The 23,989-nt window shown below is 45.3% G+C and overlaps 2 protein-coding genes across 10 annotated transcripts in view; both read left to right on the top strand.

The window, feature by feature from the left end:
• Positions 1-11,051, top strand: part of myo9bl (myosin IXb-like) — a 64,247-nt gene extending 53,196 nt beyond the window's left edge. For 5 of the 9 annotated variants that reach the window (XM_085150861.1, XM_085150864.1, XM_085150865.1 and 2 more), the window contains 23 exons: positions 13-123; positions 230-355; positions 440-589; positions 669-829; positions 902-1,945; positions 2,029-2,095; positions 2,208-2,323; positions 2,414-2,526; positions 3,183-3,367; positions 3,450-3,557; positions 3,652-3,822; positions 3,915-3,956; positions 4,030-4,141; positions 4,225-4,298; positions 6,258-6,450; positions 6,527-6,655; positions 6,741-6,846; positions 6,954-7,085; positions 7,375-7,498; positions 7,655-7,705; positions 8,577-8,692; positions 8,784-8,920; positions 9,352-11,051. In XM_085150861.1, coding sequence (XP_085006987.1) covers positions 13-123; positions 230-355; positions 440-589; positions 669-829; positions 902-1,945; positions 2,029-2,095; positions 2,208-2,323; positions 2,414-2,526; positions 3,183-3,367; positions 3,450-3,557; positions 3,652-3,822; positions 3,915-3,956; positions 4,030-4,141; positions 4,225-4,298; positions 6,258-6,450; positions 6,527-6,655; positions 6,741-6,846; positions 6,954-7,085; positions 7,375-7,498; positions 7,655-7,705; positions 8,577-8,692; positions 8,784-8,920; positions 9,352-9,908 — 4,125 coding nt within the window. In that variant the 3' untranslated portion in view covers positions 9,909-11,051. Of the gene's footprint in view, positions 1-12; positions 124-229; positions 356-439; positions 590-668; positions 830-901; positions 1,946-2,028; positions 2,096-2,207; positions 2,324-2,413; positions 2,527-3,182; positions 3,368-3,449; positions 3,558-3,651; positions 3,823-3,914; positions 3,957-4,029; positions 4,142-4,224; positions 4,299-6,257; positions 6,451-6,526; positions 6,656-6,740; positions 6,847-6,953; positions 7,086-7,374; positions 7,499-7,654; positions 7,706-8,576; positions 8,693-8,783; positions 8,933-9,030; positions 9,086-9,351 lie in introns of all 9 variants that reach the window. The other 4 variants (XM_085150867.1, XM_085150868.1, XM_085150863.1 and 1 more) reach the window with 4 other exon arrangements.
• A 3,272-nt stretch (positions 11,052-14,323) lies between these two features.
• use1 (unconventional SNARE in the ER 1 homolog (S. cerevisiae)) lies at positions 14,324-23,053 on the top strand. The gene is made up of 8 exons (XM_085151784.1): positions 14,324-14,492; positions 18,307-18,356; positions 19,975-20,053; positions 20,146-20,298; positions 20,441-20,456; positions 20,581-20,602; positions 20,685-20,847; positions 22,683-23,053. Exons 1-8 carry the CDS (start codon positions 14,394-14,396, stop codon positions 22,863-22,865), a joined length of 765 nt encoding a protein of 254 aa, XP_085007910.1. The 5' UTR covers positions 14,324-14,393; the 3' UTR covers positions 22,866-23,053.
• The last annotated feature ends 936 nt before the right edge of the window (positions 23,054-23,989 follow it).

Genomic DNA, 23,989 nt, shown 5'->3' with positions numbered 1-23,989 from the left:
CAAACTGAGCAGAAGGAGATGCATCTGGATGAAGCCTTGGTGCTGCAGCAGCTGCGATACACGGGAATGCTGGAGACCGTTCGCATCAGGAGGTCCGGCTACGGAGCCAAGTACACATTCCAGGTAGTGCAAACGTGCAAACGAGTTCATGTTTTCATGTCGATTAGATGTTAATATTCTGGTCCAATAAACTGCTCCACCTGCTGTATTCACGTTTCTGTTCCTGCAGGACTTCATGGAGCAATTCAGGGTTTTGCTGCCAAAGAACGCGACCGCCTGCAAAGAGGACATCTCAGCGCTGCTCGAGAAGAAGATGGGCCTCAACCCGACCACATACCAGATCGGCAAAACAAAGGTACGACCTGTTCTGCTCCTATAAACCTGCAGACACCATCAGCATCCACATGTGATGCCACCCTGGTGTGTTTTGTCCTTTCAGGTGTTCTTGAAAGAGCTCGAGCGACAGCAGCTGCAGGACGTGCTGCACAAGGACGTAATGCGCAAGATCATCTTCCTGCAGCGCCGCGTCAGAGCTCACCTGCAGAGGAAGGAGTTTCTAGAAATGAGGCAGGCGGCCGTCACCATCCAGGTAAACACAGACCCGATTCCAAACTCTGGTATTTTAAGAAGGGTCCTGATCGTTTTCACCGTCGTCCTCTCTCTCGCAGCGTTCATGGCGTCAGTACCGCAGAGAGGAGCAAAGGCGGCGGGCGGCCACTCTGATCCAGGCGGTGTGGAGAGGCCATAGTCAGAGATCGGCGTACGCCAAGCAAAGAAGAGGCGCTACCAAAATCCAGGCCCTGGTCAGAGGACACTCTGCACGCAGAAGGTAGGAAACACTCGGCAGGGCTGCCTGTGCTGCGTGACAGGTGACGCTGACATCATCCGCTGTGCATTTCAGGTGCCATTCAATCCGTGAGGAGAAACGGAAGAAAGAGGAGGAGGAAGAAGAGGCTCGGAGGAGGGCTGCAGAAGAAGAGAGGATGCGAAGGGAAGAGGAGGAAGAGGCGAGAAGAAAAGCAGAAGAGGAGCAAAGGCGAAGAGTGGAAGAAGAAGAAGCAGCAAGGAGAAGGGCCGAAGAGGCAGCCAGGAAAGCAAAGGAGCCTCAGACGAGAGAGGACTCGGATATAGAGCTGGTCACTGAGGAGATGCTGGATAAAAACCTCAATGCACAGGGTTTAGAGGAGGAAGAGGAGGGTGAAGATGTTAATAGAAGTTCAAATTCAGAGGAAGAACGTGGCAAAGAGCTGGAGCGTAACCGAGCTGAGGCTGGACCCCAGCTGGAGGAGGAGGAGGAGGAGAGCCAAACACTAGAAGAGTCGAAGGCTGATCTGCCCTCTGATAGGCTCGTCTCCAGTGCACTTACGCCCACGTCTCCAGCTGAGGGCGAGGATAAAGAAGCTAGCACCACCTCCACACCTCCAAACGCTGAACAAAAGAGACCACAAACTCCGACTGTTAGCAGGGTCCTGTCCACCAGGAGCCAGGAGAAGAGGGAGCAGAGGAGGCAGCGAGGGCTGGAACACAGCCGCAGAGAGTCCGAGCGAGTCGCCTCGTCTTCATCCACCAACAAGGATCCGACGACCACGCCGAAGAGCAAAAACCAGGAGACGTCGAAGCTAAAAGAGCGCTCGGACAGCAAGGAGCTGGACCAGTACACCTTCGTGGCGTGGAAGGTGAAGGAAGACAAGGCAGCGAAGAAGGAGGCAAAAAGTTCTCCTCCCTCCGCCGGGCCCGTCCGTCCGTCTTCATTACCTCTGGCGCCCGCCGACTCTTTGTCGGAGAGAAACGGCCTCGGCGAGAATGTCGGCGCGGTAAATCTGCAACGTCGGACCGGCGCGATAAAGGAGAAGCCGGAAAAGTGGAGGGGGAGGAGGAGTAACGGGGAGCTGTCTGAGAACATCAGCCCGTCTCCACCTCAGAGCAGAGAACAGACCAGGAAGCTGTACGTCTCTGCTGCTGCTGAAGCTACTTTACAACAAGTTCGGCTTTTCTTTAATCGATCTTCCTCTTCTGTCTGCGTTTCAGGAATGAAACCTTCTCATCCATCGACAGCTTGTCTCCGGGCTCTGATGCCGGCGCTTCCATCAAAGAGGTATTTCCCGTCGATTCGATGTAACGTGACCGTTATAGAGAAGCGTTTGTCAGTCTGTGGAAACATCTGAATCTGGTGTTGTGTGAGTAACTCGATCTTCTCTGCTGAACAGCTTTCCCCGACCGACAGCTCTGCTGACGTTTCAAAGGGAGGCTCCGTGAGAAAGAGGCAGCAGGAGGCTGCTGGGCACCAGGATTCAGCCCACTCAGTCGCATCCACACCTGACAGGTACCACAGCTGCTGATGGAGTGCAAACACACGTTCTGGTTGCATAAAAAGAGGCGTGTCTGTGACGTGTTTTGCTTCTGTGGATCGCAGGCCCGGCGGTTTCTTCAGCAAAATCTTTAAAAAAACCAAAGATGCGCAGACGCCAGACAACGGGGAGCTGACCTTCGCTCAGACGCTCAACGAGAAGCCGAGCGCATGGGAAGGTAAATCGCACAAGAGGAGGAGCTGAAGCTGCTTTGCTCACCCTGAAATTTTATGATTTAGTTGAATATAAAATGGCACAGATAATGTATAAAGCACAAAATAGCTTGCTTTGCCCCAGTACTCAGAAGCTGTTCAAAGTCAGAGAGAGTCAATATGACTTAAGGGGAACAGATTTCTTTAAAAAAAACAAGATAAGGACAAATATAAAGCAGAGATGTGTTTCTGTTAGAGGAGTTAACCTGTGGAATCGTTATGACAGTGATTTAAAAAGGTGTAGTTCATTTTCCTTGTTTAAAAATATGTTTAAAAATAGAGTATTAGAAAAATATATATATCAAGAATGAAAAGAGCAAAAATAATAAAACTGAAAGTCTTGATTCTTTTGCTTTGATGTAGTTACTTATCTAAGGTGGAAAGTTTTTTTGTTTGTTTGTTTGTTTTGCTTTTGCTTTGTTTTATTCTTTGCTTCGAGCCCTGTGTTCAGGAGCTGCAAATGCTTCAGCCAATACCTTTTGATGAGCCTTGTCTCGTGCTTTCTTGCTTTGTGGTAGATCTTTGTTCTTCACTGAGATATTTGAATGCTAATCAATAAAACATCACTCACTCACCGGCTGTAGTTTCTGGCCTTAACGACTCGTCGCGTTCTCTCTTTCAGCCCCGACATCCGGACACGCGCCCCGATCTCAATCCGGTGACCGCGGCGGCAAAGCTATAGGCAGAAACCCCAGCATCAAAATCAGCCGAGCCACACGAGTCTCTGAGCAGTGGAACGCCTCGCTGGATCGAGAGATCACCAACGCCAACGAGCTGCGGCACCTCGACGAGTTTCTGGGCAACCAGGTGAGCGAAAGGCGACAAGGCGACAGACTCGATGTAGGACATGAGATCCGCACGTTTCTAAAAGGGTTTCTTTCCTCTGCAGGTGAATGATTTCCGCTCCAGGAGCAAGACGCTGTCAGAGACAGAAAACATCTTTGTGACAGCCACCATGCAGTTCAGAGAGAACATCAAAGCCATGTATTCACTTCCTGTAAGTCTCTGAGCTGCCGTCGAAGCAGCTTCGTCACACATCAACGTTCACCCTCACCATCTTCTTCCTCGTTTTCCCTCCCGTCTCCTAACAGAAACCCACCATCGGCTACAAAGGTCTAATGTCAGGCTACCAGAACAAAGTGATGCACCTGGCAGGGAGCAAGAAGAAGGAGGAAGTCCAGCTGGTGGTGAACCTGTTCCAGTCGGTGCTGGATGGTTTCATCAGAGGAGAGATGAAGAAGGAGGAGGCGGAGCCTGCAAAGGTAAAAACAAAGCGACTCGACTTGTTCGGCCTCGTTACTGCGAATGAGAAAAACCGTGTTGACACCTGTGATTTGTGCCTGTCTGTCGTCAGCCTGCCAAAGCGAGAAAGAAGAGGAGGAAGAAGGACAAAAGCGTGAGTGATGCAGCGTTCGACGTCTTTTATCACAGTAATGATTTTGTCTTTAATCGATTGGTTGTCTTTTCAGGTGGAAAATCCGCTGGATCACATTTTCAGTAACTATCAGGTCAACATTATGCAGTCATGTGACCAGTGTACTTCCTACATCTGGGGCATGGAGAAGGCCTACATGTGCAGCAGTGAGTGAGCCCCACGAAACGTTTTCAGCACAGCATGCTGTAAAAGACTCAAGTTCAGCTTCAATCTCAATCTTTTCTCACAGATTGTAAGATGGTGTGCCACAAGAAGTGCATCTCCAAGATAAACACCGACTGCTCCACCTTCTGTGCCAAAAAGGTGGGTTTTCATCATAGACTGTAAGTAAAGGATGGCTGTATCGCCTGCTGGTTTGCATTTGCCCACCAAAGGTTAGACCTGCACACTCCTGCAGCATGTCGGTGCAGTGGTTATCCTCCTCACACCGTCTGAAAACATTCACATCTGGTTAATCCGTGATTTGAAGTCGTGGATGAGCTGAAGATGAAGTGCTTAAAGTTTGTAGAATACCGTAAACGAGTTAATCCAGTGTTTTAAATGATTCTCACCTACTTAAAATTACCTCCTGTTAACTTAAAAAAACACAAACATAATAAAAATGATGTTTCTAGTTGACATTGTGTGTAAATGTATGTTTAACCCTTTAAAACCGGTCAGAGCAGCACGCTTCGTTTTGCGCAACTATTTTTAAATCCCTGTAGCTCTGCAACCACGTGAGCTAGCACAATAATGTTTTTTGCATATGAAACCGGAGGAGTTGTACTTACATCTTATGCCATCAGCTTGTCCTCGGTCACAGTTTCCTTCCACATATAACTTTGCAAAAACTGCATAAAAAGCACTTGCAGCAACAAAAACATAATATTCCAGAAACACGCTTTGCTGATCCGATCAGCTGTTCGTAACACTTCCTACGTCCATCAGCACGAACTATCGCATGTCCGCCATGACCTGCCCGAAACCGGAAGTGACGTCATTTTCACGGAAATGTAGTTTTTTACCATCAGGGCCTCATGAGCCTATACTGGTGTTTTTAAAAGTTATGTTTGACTTTATGACTTTCTGTGTGGTTTCTGGGATGCTTAGGACTCATATTGCACTGCTGGAAATAGTTTATTTTGATACATATGCTGCTTTTTTGCAAATTTGCATTATAATATTTATTTTTGTTTTTCCTGCAGTGTATAAAAATTGGTGTATTTCAAAAATAAAACTATGAAGACACTCAAAATAAATTTCCTGTGGTGGGAAACTATTTTGTGCAACTTTTTTGTATTTACAGTTTTGAGGGATAAGCCTCTTAAATTTCTCTAACTAGAAATATATGTTAAAAAAACAAAAACGATTTTCAATTTTTTTGTAGTTTATTGCACTTTTTTTTGCAATTTATGTAATTACTATGCACTTAATGCAGACATATTATTAAAATTTAGGCTATAATGTTTGTATTGATGTATATCAACTTGAAATGCTCCCAAAAATGGCTCCACAGCATGTAAACATATAATATAAGCTCTGGCGGACTTGGTTCTATGGTAGGTCTTAAAGGGTTAAAGGTGGTGTGTAGTCTAACCTGCATGGAGAGGTCAGGAAGACTATGAAATGTCATAGCCAGTTGTCAGTCACAAAGTAGCCACGCCCAGAATCAAACCTCACTTTGTTTTTAAATGTAACCATAATTTTCTATCATCATGAAGAAGTTTGGGACCATAAACTCATCACGAGACGTTTACTGAACTAAAGTCGAGTCAGTTTTCTCTCCAGTTGAGGTTTGTTACCATCAGCGTTGCCCTCTACTGGCCATTGGAGAGAATGCAGTTTTAAGAACATTGGCTTCGATTTGCAGTGGTATCCATCTTTTATATACAGTCTGCTGGGTTAGTGATTAGTTATAAACACTGTGCATAAAAAGTTTTCTAATCCAGCCCCTGTTCCACTAGCTTTGAATAAAAAATTAAATTTTCTAATCAAGTAATTTTTTTTCTGCTGGTCTTTTTAAAAAGCTTATTTGCACTGTCGGCGTCGGCTGCATATTTATCTTTGATCATAGACACGCAGTGTTTGAAAACGTTAAATAAAATTAATGTAAGCGGCCCTTCGGGAGGAAGCAGCTGCATGGGAAACACGCTTCCAATATTTGGGAACGTGTTTTTATATATAACAGCACAGTGACTCGTTTGTAGTGACGAATGTGATTCGGATGTTGTGGGTGGATCACGGCGAGGTCCGACTGACCGCTGCCGTCTGGTGACTCCACAGAATGACGACGAGTTCACCGGGCAGCACTTCGGGGTGCGTGTGTGTCACCTGCTCAATGAGAAGAATCCGGTACCGATGGTGCTGGAAATGATGCTGGAGCATGTGGAGATGCACGGCCTCTACACGGAGGGCATCTACCGCAAATCGGGCTCTGCCAACCGAATGAAAGAGCTTCACCAGAAACTGGACACAGGTCAGACATCAACATGTTTCTGCTTTTTCTGACTCATAAAACGACATCACTGAGCTGATGACGACTTTGTGTTCAGACCCCAACTCGGCCTGCCTCGAGGACTATCCCATCCACACAGTGACCGGCTTGGTGAAGCAGTGGCTGAGGGAACTGCCAGACCCACTGATGACCTTCACACATTACAACGACTTCCTGCATGCAGTCGGTGAGGAGGACGTTTCTCACTAGTGCGCTTGTGTCTTTGCATTTTTGTCTGTATTTGAAGATTTGATTTTTGTTGCTCTTGTCAGACCTTCCAGAGAAGCAGGAGCAGCTTCATGCCATCTATAAAGGGCTGGATGAGCTCCCGACGGCAAATTACAACACCTTGGAGAGGCTGGTCTTCCACCTCGTCAGGCAGGGACCCTCGTTTGTTTGATTCTGATCGCTTCTACTGCGCTGAGATGGCTCGTTCAGTTAAACGGCGAGGTCATCATTTACAGCCGTGTGTGCTTCTCCTGCAGGGTGTGCAAAGAAGAGGCTCACAACCGCATGTCTCCGAACTCGCTGGCCATAGTGTTTGCACCGTGCATCCTCCGCTGCCCGGACAGCGCAGACCCACTGCTCAGCATGAAAGACGTTGCCAAGACAACCACGTAAGACCGCCAAGAAATCTCCTGAATGTAAAATGAGGGTTGAATTGGGTGGGTGTTCACTCGGACTCTGAAAGAGGAAATATTTACATCTTAATTCATTCGGTTAATTCAGTGTATTTTATATAGAACCAATCCTCAACAACAGTCGCCTCAAGATGCTTTATATTGTCATGTTAAGCTGCTAAAATAGTAGAAAGAAGCCCCACCCATCACATGAGCCGCTCCCGTGAGAGGGAATTAAACGTCCCTCAGCCGTCTGCGTGGGTCCTGATCGCTCTTTTGTTTGCAGGTGTGTGGAGATGCTCATCAACGAGCAGATCCGGCGCTACAACGAGAAGATGGAGGAAATCGAGCAGCTGGAGTACGCCGAGGCTCTAGCCGTAAACCAGCTGAAGCTCAAGAGGCAGAACACGGTGAGGAACAGAGCGCCGCTCGCCTCCGTCCGCGTCCTTGTGTTTAGACAAATTAAGAAGTTGGACGAAGGTCACGTAATAAAGTCGACCCCACTGTCAGAATCTGATCTCTGGCTTCCGTGCGTAACGTGTCCAATGTTCCTTGTCTCTCTTTAGCACTACTGGCGTTTACCGCTCAGGCTACCAGCTCCTTACAAAGGAGCGGTGGTACGTATCATCGATTTCTCCTGGTAGAGGCGACCTTGTAGTTGTAGTTTGTAGCGGTCTGCCATGTCGAGGCGCCTGTGCATGGCATGTAAGATGTGGGTCAAACTTTGGCTGTCGTGTGTGTGTTTGGGTTTTTTTCCTTAATATGTTTATTCTTCCATACTAACTGGGAATAGACTGCATGTTGCTGTAAACTGGTTTGTGCCCTGCTTGTGATGTGAGAGCACACCGTGGGTCTGGGTTTGAAGGTTGCTACCTAAGAACAGCTGTTTTGTACAGAGCCCCGCAGGGGACATGGGAGAAAAAAATAATAAGACGGACTTTTGCGAGATCTCGCAAAACAAACTCGCAAAAGTTTTAGCCGCATTCTTCCCGTTAGCTCGAAGCTAACGGGAGGTCGAGACCTACTACAGCCGGGAGGAACACCGCTTTCCCGGCACATCGTGCCTCGACCTCCAGGTCGGCTTCGAGCCAGCGTCCGAAGAACGCAGCTAAAACGTTTGCGAGAGTTAGTTTTGCGAGATCTCGCAAAATTCCGTCTTAATATTTTTTTTTTCTTAAGGTTTCTCTTAAGGTTGAACAAATGTTCAACCTTAAGAGGAAGGAAGGCCACAGAGCTCTGAAGGTCCCGTTATCTGCAGAGCAAACACTCTGCAACACATTTTGCTGAAAAGAGTAAAAGTGTGCATTTAATACTTCCTGTAAGAATTCATACGCAGGTGCATGAAAACCTCAGCATCTCTCGACCTCACTAACACCTTTTGGTTCAGTTTCAGGTTTGGGTTAAAGTCACGTGTGTCTGTTTCTTTAGCGTTTGTTATCTGTGGACGTTTTCAGTTTGGGTGAAGGTGTGATCCTCTGTCTTGTGCAGATGCACGAGAAGGTCAGCACTGACCTGAGCGTGGTCCCCGAGAACGAGCCTCTGGATTCGGACACGGAGGCCGAGAAGAACCTGATGGAACGTATCAAGTCCATCAAACAGGAGAAGTAAGATCTCAGCACTTTTCAGTTCCTCATGTGTGCCGTCGTCATTCTCCAGCTCCTAACGCACGTGATCTCCTCTTCATCTCGCCTTCAGAGAGGATCTTGCCTGTCGCCTGCCAGAGATGGAGCAGCCCGGTTCAGACCAGGAGAATCTCGACTCCGAAGCCTCGCTGAGCTCCGAGAGCCTCTTGGACGAGCAGCAGCGCTCGGCTCACAGCTCGGAGCCTGAAGGTCAGTAGTAAGGTACAGTCTGGACTTCCTTCCTGTTTCTGTCACCTGCGGGTTTCTGACCAGACCGCGGGGCCTGCTGGGCGGGGCCCTTCCTGTCTTTTGTGGCACAGGTCTGGACCAGTGATGGTGAAGGTGGGCGGTGACGTCTGCTCTGTAGCAAAGCAGGTCGGAGGAACGGCAGCTGTTTGTGTGTTTGTGTGCATGTAAACGCATGTGTGGCACGGCTGCACGCTCACATTTCACCCAACGTTGATTTGCTGAACATTTGGCGTCCACATCAGATCAGAGCTTGTAATCGTAACTCACTGGGTGTATTTTTTGATTTTTCTTCTTGCCTTACATGGTTGCATGATCTTCCTTTCCTCTTTCACTCTGCTGTGAGCCTCTTGGTTAAATATTCCTCATCCTTCCTCTTTCCTCTTCTCTTCCAGGACGCGGTGCTCATCAGCTGAGGAGATCCAAACCGCTTTGTCTTCCCAAACCTTCAGATCCGACCCAGAGGCCTAAAGTCCCCGGCGGACGCATCTCTGTGTCGCCCCTCACCCCTGCTAGCTCCACCTCTTCTTTGGCCAGCTGCACTTCTTCAACTTCTGAATCCTCCAACGCCTCCTTCAGGCGTCCGCTTCAGCGTCGCAACCCCGTCATCCCGAACACAGTGAAACTCCCGCAGGGAGTCTGCTCCCAGGCGGCAACCTCGAGTCCACCTCAGTGTCACGCCCCTCCTGGAAGTCGAGCGCCCGCCTTCTCGGTCAAGAGACGAGAGCAGCCCGGCCGCCGTAAAGACAGCACCCAGTCCCTTTACCTCGACGGGTCAGAGTGCGACTTGCTGCTGCGTTTTTCTTCCTGTCCTCCTTCAGCCGCCTCTTCCTCTTCGTCCGTCTCCACGGCTGCGCCCACTCCTCAGCTCCAGCACAGCGACACGAAAGTCTCAAATGTCCACAGACGGTTTTCTGACCCAGACGTCCCGTACGTGGATGATGAAGTCTGAGCGGGGAGGAGCACAAACGACTGGAACGGCGAAGAGGATTAACAAGCAGACAAACAAAACGAATTCAAACGCTCTCAGATTGGACGCAGGCGCAGCAGAGCGCTCGGACAGGCTGAACGTGATGCGTGTAAAGGAGAGGAGAGACGACACGCGCAGCTGCTGCAGCTCCACATGCATGAACCCAAAACATCAGCAACTGCAGCTGCAGCCGTCTGAGGAGCTAACGTGTCGTTAGTAAAAAGGACTGGACCACATGTTGCCAAGCACCTTTTCAATCTTTTTAACATGTTGTCCTCACTGTTGATCACTTCAGGTGGACCCGAGGCAGTTTCCTCCCGTCGCCTCATAATGATTTTTTTTAAATTTGTGCTAATTCAAGAAAATATTGCAGGTTTCAGTCGCACTTTTCATGTCTTAGTTCTCCCCGTGAGTGAAACTCGCTCGCTGAAACGTTAGCTAGTGCCTTGATGTTGTACATTGACTCGATAAAGAAGCTCATTCTCACGTCACGATGATGGGACGGTGCTCGTAGAGGGAGGGGTGTGTTTGTTGTGGAAAACAAGGACCTAAACCTGCACATTGTGACTGTTGCACACACACAAGCAGCATTCTCTGTTCGCCTTCGTGTTTTACCCGCCGCACAACACACACCAAATAGGAAGTCATTGCATTCACGCAGCAAAGGGAAACGGGAGCAGCACACGCCACTTTCTCCACGGAAACCCACACAAACCCAGCCGCGATCCACGAGCGGTGCCGCCGCGCGTCCTTGAACTTCCCCTCCTCTAACATCGCTCAGTCCCATTATTAGAAAAGTCTGCTGAAGCACAGCTCCGGCCAACTTTGTATGAAATGTAATACTAATGTTCCTCTGTGACTGCTGATGATGATGATGATGATGATGTGTGATGATGTTAGTTCGTCTGGATTATGAGGAAGATGATGTAACAGAGTGCATGGTGACTTTGACTGAATGAGCTGTTTATTAGTATTAACATGAGAATACAGTACATGATGCTTTAACGTGCTCTGTGTTTCCATCACGCACAATCAGAACGATTTTCTTTTACGCTGGAAACAGAAGCTGGTGATAAACAAGAGTTATTACAATAAAACTGTAGGACGTTTATAAACTCTCCAGGAGTTAGTCTGCTCCAAAGTGGGTCATAGGTTGACTTGGACCTTCAGCACAGACAATATGTAGTAACATGAAACTAGAAATACTGCATTACATTAGGTACATGTTGCTGGGTACAGACCACCTGGTGTGGTCTCCTGCTGGTGTAGCTCATCTGCTTCAGGGTTTAGCTTGTTCAGAGATGATCTTCTGCACCTATAAGCTCCAAGCCGTCAGCCTCTGACCTTTAGCATCAAACTAGCATTTATCTGTAATCCCAGAGATGGTTGTGTGGGACAATCCCAGCAGATCAGTCTTTGAAATCCTCACACCAACAACCAGCCCTGTTCAGTATCACTCAAATCCCCTTTCTTGCTCATTTTGATGCTCATTTTGAACTTCAGCGGGTCGTCTGGATTAAATCTGCGTTTAAATGCACTGAATTGGCTGATTTGATATTTGCATTAACCACTAGGTGAACAGGTGTACCTAATAAAGTGGCCGGAGTGTGCATGTTTAACATTTTGCTTTAAGATGGCTAAAACTCCCAGAGGTGGGTATCGTTTTACAGTCTCGCGGAGCCATTCCTGCATTAAACAGTAGAGGTGGGAATCACCATACATCCCACGATACGATATTATTGCAATTTTTAAAAATATTTTGCGATATTCAGATAAACTTTATCAATCATCATTTTCTCTAATATCAAAGTCTCACACTCAGTCTTTCTCTCATTTCAGTTTTATTGTTGACAAACTGAACGGTTTGTATTACAGTCTAGTCCAACTTAACTGAATCAACCATCTGGTACAATTATAGCTATTCTGAACTATGCAGTTTATGAAAACTATGCAGCCCCTTCAGCAACTGAAGAATTTGAAAGTAAATTAAAACAAAATATAATTTTACATTAAATAAAAAAGTTTTAAACTTGATTAAAATAAAACATGTCTTAAATTAAAATAAGTAAACTGTCATGTTTATTGCTGCCAAAAACAAGTTAAACACATTTGGACAGTGAAGGAATGTCAGGATTCTTGCTCAGAAAAAGGATCAACATGCTCTGAAGTCAGAGCACAAAAACCTTTTTGTAACAAAGTATCGATTTCTGCTGTCCCTGTATCGATACATTATTAGCAAACAAAATATCACCATGCTACACAGTATCCATTTTTCCCCACCCCTATTAAACAGTCATTAAAACTCGGGTCAGGTCTTAAATGAGCCGCTTCTTTGTCACAGTAAACTGCAGCCGTCTGCACAGACCTCGCTGCTTTTGTGTGGAGTGGAATTTATGCACCTTGAGCACACAAAGGCTCCACAGTTCAGGATCAGCTGCCACAATGCAAGATCTGTTTTTCAAGTGATGTCATACGAGTCGTTTCTTCAGACTTCATAAAGCCGCACACAGGAAATTACACCAACATGAGTTTTAACAGTGTCACGCAAGCGCTCCTTGAAGTGGTTACATTTATTTTTGCCGTTTTTACGCCCTGAACTGCGGTCAGCATTTTCCTTCCTGGTCGTGGGTAAGTTACCAGCCTCGCACACCATCCACTGTTAAGCCAATTAAAGTTTATGTAGTTTCACGTAGCTCCATGTGGGTTGATACGTGAGTCTGTGTTGATAGATTATTCTCCTCTGCACCACCCACACAGCTGGGCATGCTCAGGTTGAGGGGCGCTGCAGTGATAGGTATGTGGGGTCTTTGAACCAGGTTAACAAATCATTAAAAAGTGTTTATCCCTCCTAACAGGTGCAAACAAAGTCCTGAAGCGTTCAAGGCCTGAACAGACTGGGACTATTTTTTGACATGAAGACTAAAATTGTTGCTCTGAAGATTTGAACAGGCTGTGTCATGTGACCTGCCGGATGCAGATAGACCTCCTTCTTGAACTTGATCCACAGATGCCTCATATCTGGAAAACGCCTTTAGCAGCTCCAACTTCAGCCCGTTGGTGGTGCAGAAGTTTCCGAGCTACAGATTAAACCCTTGGTGAGAAGATTCAGTCAACTGTCTCCAATCGGTGCTCCACGTCCAAAATAGTTATGATTCTAGAAGCTGTAGATGATGTAGGCCATAAGAAAAGGTCTAAACACGGAGTGCCCTGACTCGTCTTTACTGCGCCACTAAATAAAGTGATGCAGACCGTGGACTAAATGGGCTATTATACTTTACGCACTAGTATAGTGATAAGCACAACATGACTTTATATCCAGTGCTAATCTTTCATTCCGTCTGTTTACATGTAAAGCAGTTTGAGTGTCATAGATGCCGTACAGCAAAATAACCCATGTATTATAAAACAAAACATAATCAATACAGTCAATATAGGCATACATGGATACTTGATAAACTATCAGGCCACCCAGTGTGATGTTTATGCCACAATTACCCTAAATTAACAGTACTGAAAATATCAAACTCATTTTCTATGTTTCTGTAACGGTTGAGACGCTAGTTTGTCCAAGCTTGTCAGTCAAAAATCATATTTTTAATTTTATTTATGTAATCTTTTACAAAAAAGCAGAAAAAATAGGAAAGTACAGCATCATTATTATTTCTTGATGCATTCTCAATCATCCAGGAAAATAAATCTCCAAAAGTTGATTCTGTTCATCTGGACGTAGCGTTTTCTGGGAGAAACGTTTCGTCACCTGGATGAGTGACGAAACGTTTCTCCCAGAAAACGCTACGTCCAGATGAACAGAATCAACCTTTGGACATTATTATTATTATTATTATTATTATTATTATTATTATTATTATTTACTGGCATTGCGTAAAAGAAAATATTGTTGTGCTTGACTCTTAGAGAAGTCCAGTATGGCGCCTCAAATTGGGGTATAAAAAAGTGGATTTAGTGTTTTATTTGCCCAATAAATAAAATTTAAAAACAATATTTTTAACTTTTAGTTTTCTTTTAGTGTTTTTATGGCAGTAATTTTTTTAAAGAACTGTATATAAACACATACAAAACATACATAAATAAAAAAAATACTACATACAGACATGTTGTGGTTTTCGTGGCAGAATTATGTTTTATATTTATTTTATTATTTTATTTCTCTCGAATAGAGAGAAACTTTGGGGTCTAACGAGATCTTATTATTACTACTAACAACAACAACAACAACAATAATAATAATAATAATAATAATGATAATAATGATAATAATAATAATAATAATAATAATAATAATAATAATAATAATAATAATAATAATAATAATAAGTCTATCTTTTTAAATTAATAGTTTCAATGACAACGTTAAAAAAAAGAGGCGGGCGACGCTCCGCCCATGACGTCTGCGCCGCTCTGCTTGACGTCAAACTGCTGCGCCGCTGTGTCGGCTTCAAACCAAACATGGCTTCCAGACTAGAAATCAATTTCATCAGGTTATTGTCTCGCTGTGAGTCTTTGGCGTCGGAGAAACGGGGAGAGACGGAGTGGAGGCTTGAAAAGGTAACCCGGCACGGCTCGGAGCGGCTGTAACGACCATGTCGCGATGACGTTAGCCCGACTGTTGTTGTTGTGAGCCGCTGTTAGCCACGTCGTCACGCAAACCTCTTTCTGTTTGGTGTCGGGAGGCACATTTAAGCTGTTCACCCCTCAGGCTCAGGTTCAATCACAGCCGAGTCTGCTGCAGCAGATTTGCTGTATTTTAGTGTTTAATCTCGTTTCCGAAGCTTTCCTTTCACCCATGTTCCTCACAGAAGGTCCTCCATATGTTCATATCTTTAACAGTAACTGTATTTATTTATAGCTTCTTCTTCTTTTAAATAACAACGATCGGCTGAGAATCAGCTACAACCCGAGTTTTCCTCCAGCCGTCCAACCCCTGCTGCCTCACAGACGGTTAACCTCGTCAGGAGCTGCAGAGTCAGCTTCTGCGCAGCACCGGGGTGTGATGCAGCCTCTAAATTACATCGCGATGTTTCAGAGAAATATTTGCGACAATATTTATTATGCTGAAGGACATCCATCCACCCATCCTTTCTTCTTTTCTGGTGACCTTAGAGTGTGACTCTTATTAAGCAGCAGCAGCAAAAGTCAAATGTAAGCACACAGGTGCTCTAGGTAGTCCCAGAAAGTTGTTTCTGTTCATCCGGGCATTTTGTTTTCAGTGGGAGAAACATTTCATCACTCACCTGTGACTTCCTCATTCTCAGCTCTCTGCAGTTTCCCAGCCTTTTAAACATTTGCATATCAGCCAAAACTAGCACCAGCCAAGTTTCATGATCTTTAATATACTATTGTCATACTCATTGATGGTGGGCATGAGAACCATTGAGAGGTCACAGGGGAATGGCTGCAATCACAGCATTGTAAGAAAGTGAAAGACGTGCTCTTAGGCCCCCTCCTCGGTTCAGAGATGGTCTTTTCCTTTTCACATAAATGACCTTCTTTACTCCTCACTCCTTTGAAAGCCGCAGAGTTGCAGTGAGATACTCTGGGTCGAGTTTTCTCTGGAAATGTAGTTTTTGTTAAGCTAAAGTAACTTAAACTTGTAATGCTTAAGTATCTGCACAATCCATCAATATTCCTCGGGGGGGCTAACCTTAACCGTCAAAGGATGAGGGGGAGGGTACATCCTGGCCAGGTGAGGTGTGTCACGGGGCTTACATGGAGAGACAGATAACCACTCACACCCACACTGTTGATCTGTGGAACCAGCACCCCAGTACAGGAAGTCTGGATCGACTCCCTGTCTAACTGATCTGATCTGTGAGTCTTAACCAGTTGGCAGTGGAGATCTTAGAGCTGATGGGTGAGGGGACTGGCCCGATTTAGAATCACCAGTTAACCACAGATGCATGTCTTTGTGCTGTGTAAACTCCACACAGAAAGGCCCCACGCTGGATCCCAACCAGAGACACCAGCTCCTAGCGTCTCCTCCTGCGGAGTATTTGTGCCTCTAGTGGTGAAACGTGTTTGTTGTTTTTCGTCAGGAACAGCTCTCTTTCATATTTTGCAGAGCAGTGAGGTTGTTGAGTAGCTCCCTGATTAAGTCCTCACACTGCTCTCGTACTCAGACATGCTTGGGCGGGGCCTCAAATCAAAACAGTTGAACATTTTACCTCGATTGACATTAACGAAGGAGTTTCCTTTATGTACTTGTTCTTGCCCCGACAGTTTGCTGACAGGGTTTGACCTGCAAATGCGCTCGGCTGCAGATGCACTCGGCTGCAGATGCACTCGGCTGCAGATGCACTCGGCTGCAGATCTGCTCAGCTGTAAATGCACTCGGCTGCAAAGCTGCGATATTGTGATTGTGCTCCAGCTGTTGAAACAGATTGGTGGTGTTACGTTTGGACGCTGAAACTGTGTTGAGGTCTTTTTACATCTGGCTTCATGTCATGGAGACACGTTACTGTGTGAACTCTCATTGGGTGAAATGTTAACAGAATTTAAATTTAAAACAAAGATGACATGGACCAGATCACATCTGTTGAGAGTTCAGAACATCAGTTTTGATTTATTTTCAATTAATTACGCGGCTCTCTGTGCAGCTTGTGTGCTAGGAAACATAAATGCATAGAGTTGCTAATTGATGTCGTGATGTGACACTTCTGTAACGTAGAGATTTGTACCACCGTTTTCATGGACGATTGTGGTCGTTCGGTGATGGCAAATTACGGCTAACTTTTGTTACTAAAACTTTGACCACCAGGGGGCAGCACTGCTAACAGTTTTCTTTTTAGTAAAGAGCCTCGTGAGATCTCGTCTTTTGCCAGGCCGTCATTTAAAGCAGAGGTCCCCAACATTTTTTGCGCCACGGACCGGTTTATGCCCGACAATATTTTCATGGACCGGCCTTTAAGAATAAATACAACAAAATAAAACTAGTACCGGTACCGAAAAAAAGATTTATTCATAACACACGTGAAAAGACCCAGGAGTAAACGATAAAAACCCTGAAAACTATACATTTCACACCCAAGCCTCAACTCTCGCGGCCCGGTACCAAACGACTCACGGACCGGTCCAGGCCCGGGGGTTGGGGACCGCTGATTTAAAATACACACGTGCCTGTTTTTAAATAAAGGTTACGGTGACACACTGCACCCTCTTGTGGTGCAAAGTGGTCCTACAACAAAGTGCAGCTTTTATCTTTGACACACGTTTGGTTAAATTCAGAGCATTTGCCTGTTTAAATTCCACTGAAAGCTTTAATTTAGTTTATGAGGTTTAAATATTTTTTTACACCCAAGAATGAACAATAAGCAGCTTTAACAGTCGCTGAGCTAGATGTGTGACCTTTAACGCAAACGAGTAACAGCAGGCTCGCCAGGCCACTTGGGACTGAATAAATCAAGACGCCTCTTCTCAGTGACCTCGTGTCACGGTGGACCAAGTGGCTCCCTACAGCTGAGCAGTGAAGACCCTTTAATCTGAACCAGCAGGATAAACCAATCAGCTGCATGATTTTTACTTTTAGAGTAAATGAAAGGTTAGAGCAGGGGTAGGCAACTCCAGGCCTCGAGTGCCGGTGTCCTGCAGGTTTTAGATCGCACCCTGGGTTAACACACCTGAATCACATGATTAGTTCATTAGCCTCTGGAGAACTTCAAGATGTGCTGAGGAGTCATTTAGCCCTTTAAATCAACTGTGATGGATCATGGACACATCTAAAACCTCCAGGACATCGGCACTCGAGGCCTGCCCACCCCTGTGTTAGAGTAACTAAAGTAAGAACAGTCAGTGCGACTTTCATCTTGCACTGCTTCCTCCTTATTACATTTGTCATTAGTCCACATTTACACTTGGTCTGATGTGGTGAGAGTCTGTTTCTGTCAGTGAACCGACTCGCTGTGACAGCAGACGCCACCAAATCAACACTTTGACTCATCCGTGCCAGCGTGGCCGTAAACTGCTGCTTGACTGGTTGGTGGAGATCAGCAACCACTGGCCTGGTGTTAGTGTAACCTCAACGATGCTTTGCTACAAACAGGAACTATTAAAGATATATTTAAGGACATATTTACTGGCACAGAGTAGGAACCGCCTCTGCTGGCTCACAGCTGTTTTTCTGCATTATCTGTGTGTGTGTCGATGAAGACTACACCAGTGTCCACCTGCAGCAGTGAGTGTGTGCTGTCATCACCCACAGTCATCCTAAGCTGGTGTCAGTGGCTCCTGTGTGGCTTTGTGACGCAGCCTCTGTTATTTGGCCCAGTGTATTTATATTTATTGAACATTTGTTACTTTGAAATAAAGATGTGATGAGATAAACGAGAGCATGTGAGCAGCATCACTGTCTGTTTGGTCTCCTCAGTATGTGGGCGCCCTGGAAGAGATGCTGGTGGCTCTGAGGAAAAGCCCGAGGTAACACCAGCCTCCACTTTTATGTCTCAATGTTTCCTGTTTTTGCCTGAAATGTACAAATGTTATTAAGAACCTATTTTAAACATGTTTGGTGTTTAGGGAAAAGAGTTTATCTTCTAACAGGTCACATCAGGCTTACGTGTTATCACAGATTATGCTGTCCTCGCCCTGAGTCTCTTAGTTTCACCAGCTAGACAGCGAGATAACGATGCTCCAATAACCAGACTTATTTCCTTTTTGCGCTGATTTATTGAAGAATGGCCTCTGACCATTGCCTTCTCTTTGACCATCTTAAAACTGAAAGTACAAAATACTGTATTAGCTAACTAACATTGAAAACTAGCTTGTTACACTCTTACAACAAGCTAACAAGATAAAACTTTCAAATGTACAAATTATCGAACCATTTTTACACAAAACAAAAGATAATAATTATTTTATCGACACTCATACTTACAGACATATCTTGTCCAAGGCAACAACATTTTAAGGTCCGTATTAGCTTAGAACAATAACTTTACGGTATCACTTTCCGCCATCTTTTATTTCTTCTTCACGTTCTCATTTTTTTCCTTCCCAAAGTAACCGAACCCATATTACAAAGCGGCCACTAGAGGGAGCTCTAGGGCAGTTTACGACTATAATATCCAATTTAAGTTATAAAAGGCAGAACACAGATGTTTGATCTGCTTGTCACTACCCGATCCGTACCGGAAACCCGATCGCTACCCCGCATGCGCAAATCTTACGTCACTTCCTCTCTTTGCCAACATTGCGACACTCAATATATTTGAATGATACGGTTAGCGCCCAGTTAGCTCCTAGCATTTCTCAACAGCTCTGCCTCCTTTTTGACTGCCCGGGATATTTAAACAATGGATAATCCGTATACAAACAAATGCATGCTTTTCTCCTTAACAGAGAGCGTTCCCCGATTGAACAACAGCGCCGTAAAATAAGAAGAATGGCGCCTAATTACAGACTTAATAATATTGATTTAGCAATGTTTCACGTGAAGATTCAGCAGCCAGATGAAGTGTTTACTGACAATTAACAGTGATAGCGGACATCATCATCACTATTCCAATCAATCCTCTCCACACAGACAAGCATAAACACACTCGATTATCACTAAATCAAATTTAACACACGTTTGTAATGACGCTAATTCAGTTTACAATAGGGTTCTTTCGCTCAGTCAACAGGTGGCGGTATCCTCGTACACTGGGGAGTACACTGCCATTAAACGAACAGAAGAAGAAGAAAACATCTGCACATGCGCGGTACGGATCGGGTGACCCGATTTGTACGGTCCGACTTTGCACATGCGCAGTAAGGATCGGGGAGTCCTGATCCGTAACTATCTTTTTATTTTTCGTTTTTGTCTACATTGTACTGAAATGCTTCATTATTGCAAACATTTTAAGAGATACTTATTATTCTTAACATTTTAACAGATACTCTGACCCATAACTATCGTAAAACGCTTCGACCGGAAGTAGACACCTTTCGCGCATGCGGGGTACCGATCGGGTTTCCGGTACGGATCGGGTAGTGACACTGCTCGTTGCAGCTTAATAACAAAGTTTTGTCAGTAAGTGGTTGTGTGTCCTTCCAGCAAACCGACACCAGAGGTGCTGGCTGAATACACGAGGAAAGTCAGTTTTCTGAAAGGAACTCTAGAAGCAGAGAAGCTGGTCAGTGTTTCCTGTTTTTAACACGACACAACTGTTTCCTTTATTTTGAAGTGAAGCTTTGAGTGACTTCCTGTCCCTCCGCTCTGCTTCAGTCTTCACCAACAGAAAAAGCTTTAGCTAATCAGTTCCTCGCCCCCGGCCGGACGGCCACGATGGCCAACGAGAGGATGTCTGTCACTAAAAAAGTCCACACGCAGACGAAGGCGCGGTGCACGGGAGAGATGAGGGACGAGCTGCTCGGCACGGTAGGACGCTCTGACCGCACTGCAGACGTGACCTCTGCACGAGCTGCAGCGCGCCTCCTAAACTACAACAGTGTGAGACGTTTAAATAAAACGTCTCCACAGTTTGTCTTAAACTCATAAATGTTCTTTTCTGTCACTGCAGGCGTCGTCGGGAAAAGGTACGAAGTACTCGGCCTCTTGGATTTAATAACATTCAGGAAATATGACGAATGATATTTCGATAGGATTGTGTTTGTTTTTAAGACACGGTGATTATATTTTTCTTTTCTCTTCTCACGTTAGACGCAGACTTGAGGAACCGAAGGTAAAGTCGAGCTTTTCTAAATGATCTCATGTTGGACTTGTTTTTGGGTGTAAAAGCTTCGACCTGTGTCACCTCTGCGCAGATGTTTTCCTCTGGACGAGCGTCAGTCTGCCGCAGAGCTGGACGCCGTCCTGCAGCATCACCACAACCTGCAGGAGAAGCTGGCTGAAGACATGCTGAACCTGGCCAGAAATCTGAAGAACAACACTTTGGCTGCGCAGAACATCATCAAACAAGACAACCAGGTAAGAGAACAGATGTGGAATAAATAAATCACAGATTTGATGCAAAGTTTTTGATTCGAGCTGTCTGGGTTTGTGGGAAAAATTCACCTTTTAATTTGCATCTCTAAACCAAATGCACGCACAAATCTAAACGCACAAAATAGTTAGCAGTTCAAATAGACGCTTTTCAGACCACGCCCCCAAGCTGCAGCGCGTTCAGCTGAAGCAGCGCGAGTCCTCCAAGAAGGAAATGCAACACAGAGTGTGGGAAAATGTTGTTTGCTCCCAATCAGCTGTGTCTAAACTCAGGAGCAAAGTGGGAAGGCTGTGGGAACATATGGAAGTCAGAACAGTGAGTCCGTGTGGCGCTGAAGCTAAACAGGAAGTCAGCTCCCACATTTAACAGCAGAAAACACACAGTGGGCTAAAGAGAAGCGTCCTGAATGTGGAGATGATTCTGGAACTGGAAGCACAACGAGTTCTCATTTAAATGTATATTAAACTCGCCGATCGTGACCAGTTCTGACACTTTCAGCTGCTTCTGTCGGGGGCGACACGTTCAAAGCCTTTCTTCCTGATTCACCTCTGACTCTGGGAACAAACTTTTATGATGGTTGGGTCGGTAAAAGATGGGAATGATTAGCTGAGGTTTGGCCACTTTCCTCAAGTCGTTTCAGGGTGATAATGCATCTGCCCAGTATAAATACAAACTAAAAGTAAGAAATTAAATACAAATAAAGTGAAGTCAGAGTATACAAAGCCCAAGCAGAGGGGTGTGATATGAGGGGAGGTTAATGGTCAGAAGGACCTTTCTTTTTACTAAATCACAGATGATGAAAATCTCTGTGGGAGCAGAGGATGCTGGAGGGGCCAGATTTCCACTGACTTATTATTTACAACAGCCATTTAGTGCAGTATGGACCCTCTGCTGTACTCATATACAGGTGGGCTGTTAAGCCAAAAACTGTCTCTAATCTGCTGCCGAATCTCTTTGACGCTGCTGGAACTGCAGCTGCTGCATCAGGACAGGAGCAACATTTAAGCTGTTACAAATAAGCAGCAGCACTAAAGGTGCACTCAGAATAAATATATGAAGATGAACAGCTTTTGGGCTTTTTTTAAATGTTTGACATAGATTTTTATCATAATTATCCGTGAGCTTCCCTGATTAGAGTAGGGAACACTCATAGGGATCGTTTTGTGCAGTCACATGATGTTTCATGTGAGCACGCCCAGAGCCTGAAGAAGAAAGAGGTGGAGGAGCTGCTCCCAGGTCCTCCTGCAGAGTCTCAGCAGCTCGGGATCAAAGCTAAAAGCTGCCCTTTCCAAGCCTTTAGTTACGTTAATAAGAAGGTTTGTGCTGAAGGACCTGATGGGGCCGCTAACCGGTCCAAATCTGAGTCCGACTGAAATCTTATGATGGAAACTTGGAAAAAACTTGGTCCATAACAAAAGTTGTTTTAACTGCTCGTCAGGAAAACTCGAACCAGCTTAAATAAAAAATAGTTTTCCATGAGTGAAGCCCACACTTAACAAAGTCAGAGCATCATAAAAACGTGACAAAGTGCTAATTGTGATGTTTTTATTGAAGATCCTTTTTTCCTCTCGTGCTGGCAGTATTTACATTTATTAAATCTTTGAAATCATTTATTTTAAGATTTATTTTTTAGAGGTATTTCTGCCTCTATTTGAGAAACTTGGAGGAGTTTAACTGATTCTGGCCACAAGGGGGCAGTATAAGCCAGCGAACAGCCTCTGGAGCCACACTGTGCATAAAGACTGTGAGTGTTCCCGTCAGCGGCTTGTTTGTCTGTGGTTTTGATGTTTATATCGGCAACGTCTCCCTCTGCCTCCAGACTCTGAGCCAGTCCATGCGTCAGGCGGACCTGAACTTCGAGAAGCTGAAGACGGAGTCCGAGCGGCTGGAGCAGCACACTAAGAAGTCTGTGAACTGGCTGCTGTGGCTGATGCTCATCCTAGTCTCCTTCACCTTCATCAGCATGATCCTCTTCATCAGAATCTTCCCCAGACTCAGATGATGACCGTGATCATCCTCTGAACTCTCCCGTGTTTACAAGAGCAGAGTCTTCACAGGCCTCCGTAGCGCTACAGCGATACAGATCAGTAGCTGTCAGCACCAAAACAAATCCGTTTCACGGACTGTCACTTTACACTTGTGAAACTGAAATCTTTCTCCTCCACATTAAAGTTTAAATCACGACTCGAAGCGCCAGAATTCTCTTTTTTTGGCACAGCAGAATCTGCTGGAGCAACAGCAAAGTCTTAATGCACGGACGGCGGGACCTGAGCCTTATTTTAACCCCCATCAGGACGGCTGCGAGCCAATCAACACATGTTTGCACTTTGTCACCAGGTGAAACTACAAACACACACTCGTCTTTGGTGGAGCATCTGTTTAGTACTTGTGCACACTGAAAGCGTTCGTGGACCGTCCGCCGTCAGCTGTAACTCCGTTTGTAACAAATGTGCCATCGTTTGCTAATGTTTCACCTTAAATCCCCAGTTTAGTATATTTGATTTGATAAACATCATATAACACGCTGTAATGTGGCTGTAAGCAGAAACATGCTGAACATTTTTATGCTTGTTCACGTTTCTACACGTCCAGTTCTGACCTGTGGGGCTGAAAAATGAAGTCAAAAACTGCAGTTCCACCAGTGGCCACTTGAGGCGCACTCCCAGATGAGTCATTTACCCACAGACTCGCGTGTTAAAATGCAGCATTACAGTAGAAATGAGCACATTAACAGCCTGCTACTGGAAACAGTTTCATTTTGACCTTTTGACAACTTTACTGTTTCTTTTCTTTCTTACCTTTTTTTTTTTTTTTTTTTTTTATCATTTAAATGTTTAAACGTCGTTAAGGGTCAGAGCCAGCGTCGTCAGCCCTGTTATAGTCGGTTTCCTGCGTCAGGTGATCCTGTTTGTTCGCGTCCTGTTTGAGGGCTCACGTGTTGTGCGTAGTATCACTAAAATGTCATCTGATTCAAGAGAGAAATAAAATAATTTAATTTGCCTTTGTTGTCATTGTGAGTCCAGAGTGTGTTTGTGTTTCTCTGATAGATGCCTGAAGGCGTCCCCTTGTCAGTGTGGAACTAACTAATGCGGTGGCATCATACGGCCAGTGTGCGTCAGTCATGAG

The sequence above is a fragment of the Neolamprologus multifasciatus genome, chromosome 23 (genome assembly GCF_963576455.1).
Source record: "Neolamprologus multifasciatus chromosome 23, fNeoMul1.2, whole genome shotgun sequence".
Taxonomy (NCBI): Eukaryota; Metazoa; Chordata; class Actinopteri; order Cichliformes; family Cichlidae; genus Neolamprologus; species Neolamprologus multifasciatus.
Note: the sequence above shows the minus strand (reverse complement) of the source record. Positions and strands in the feature narration are given on the sequence as shown.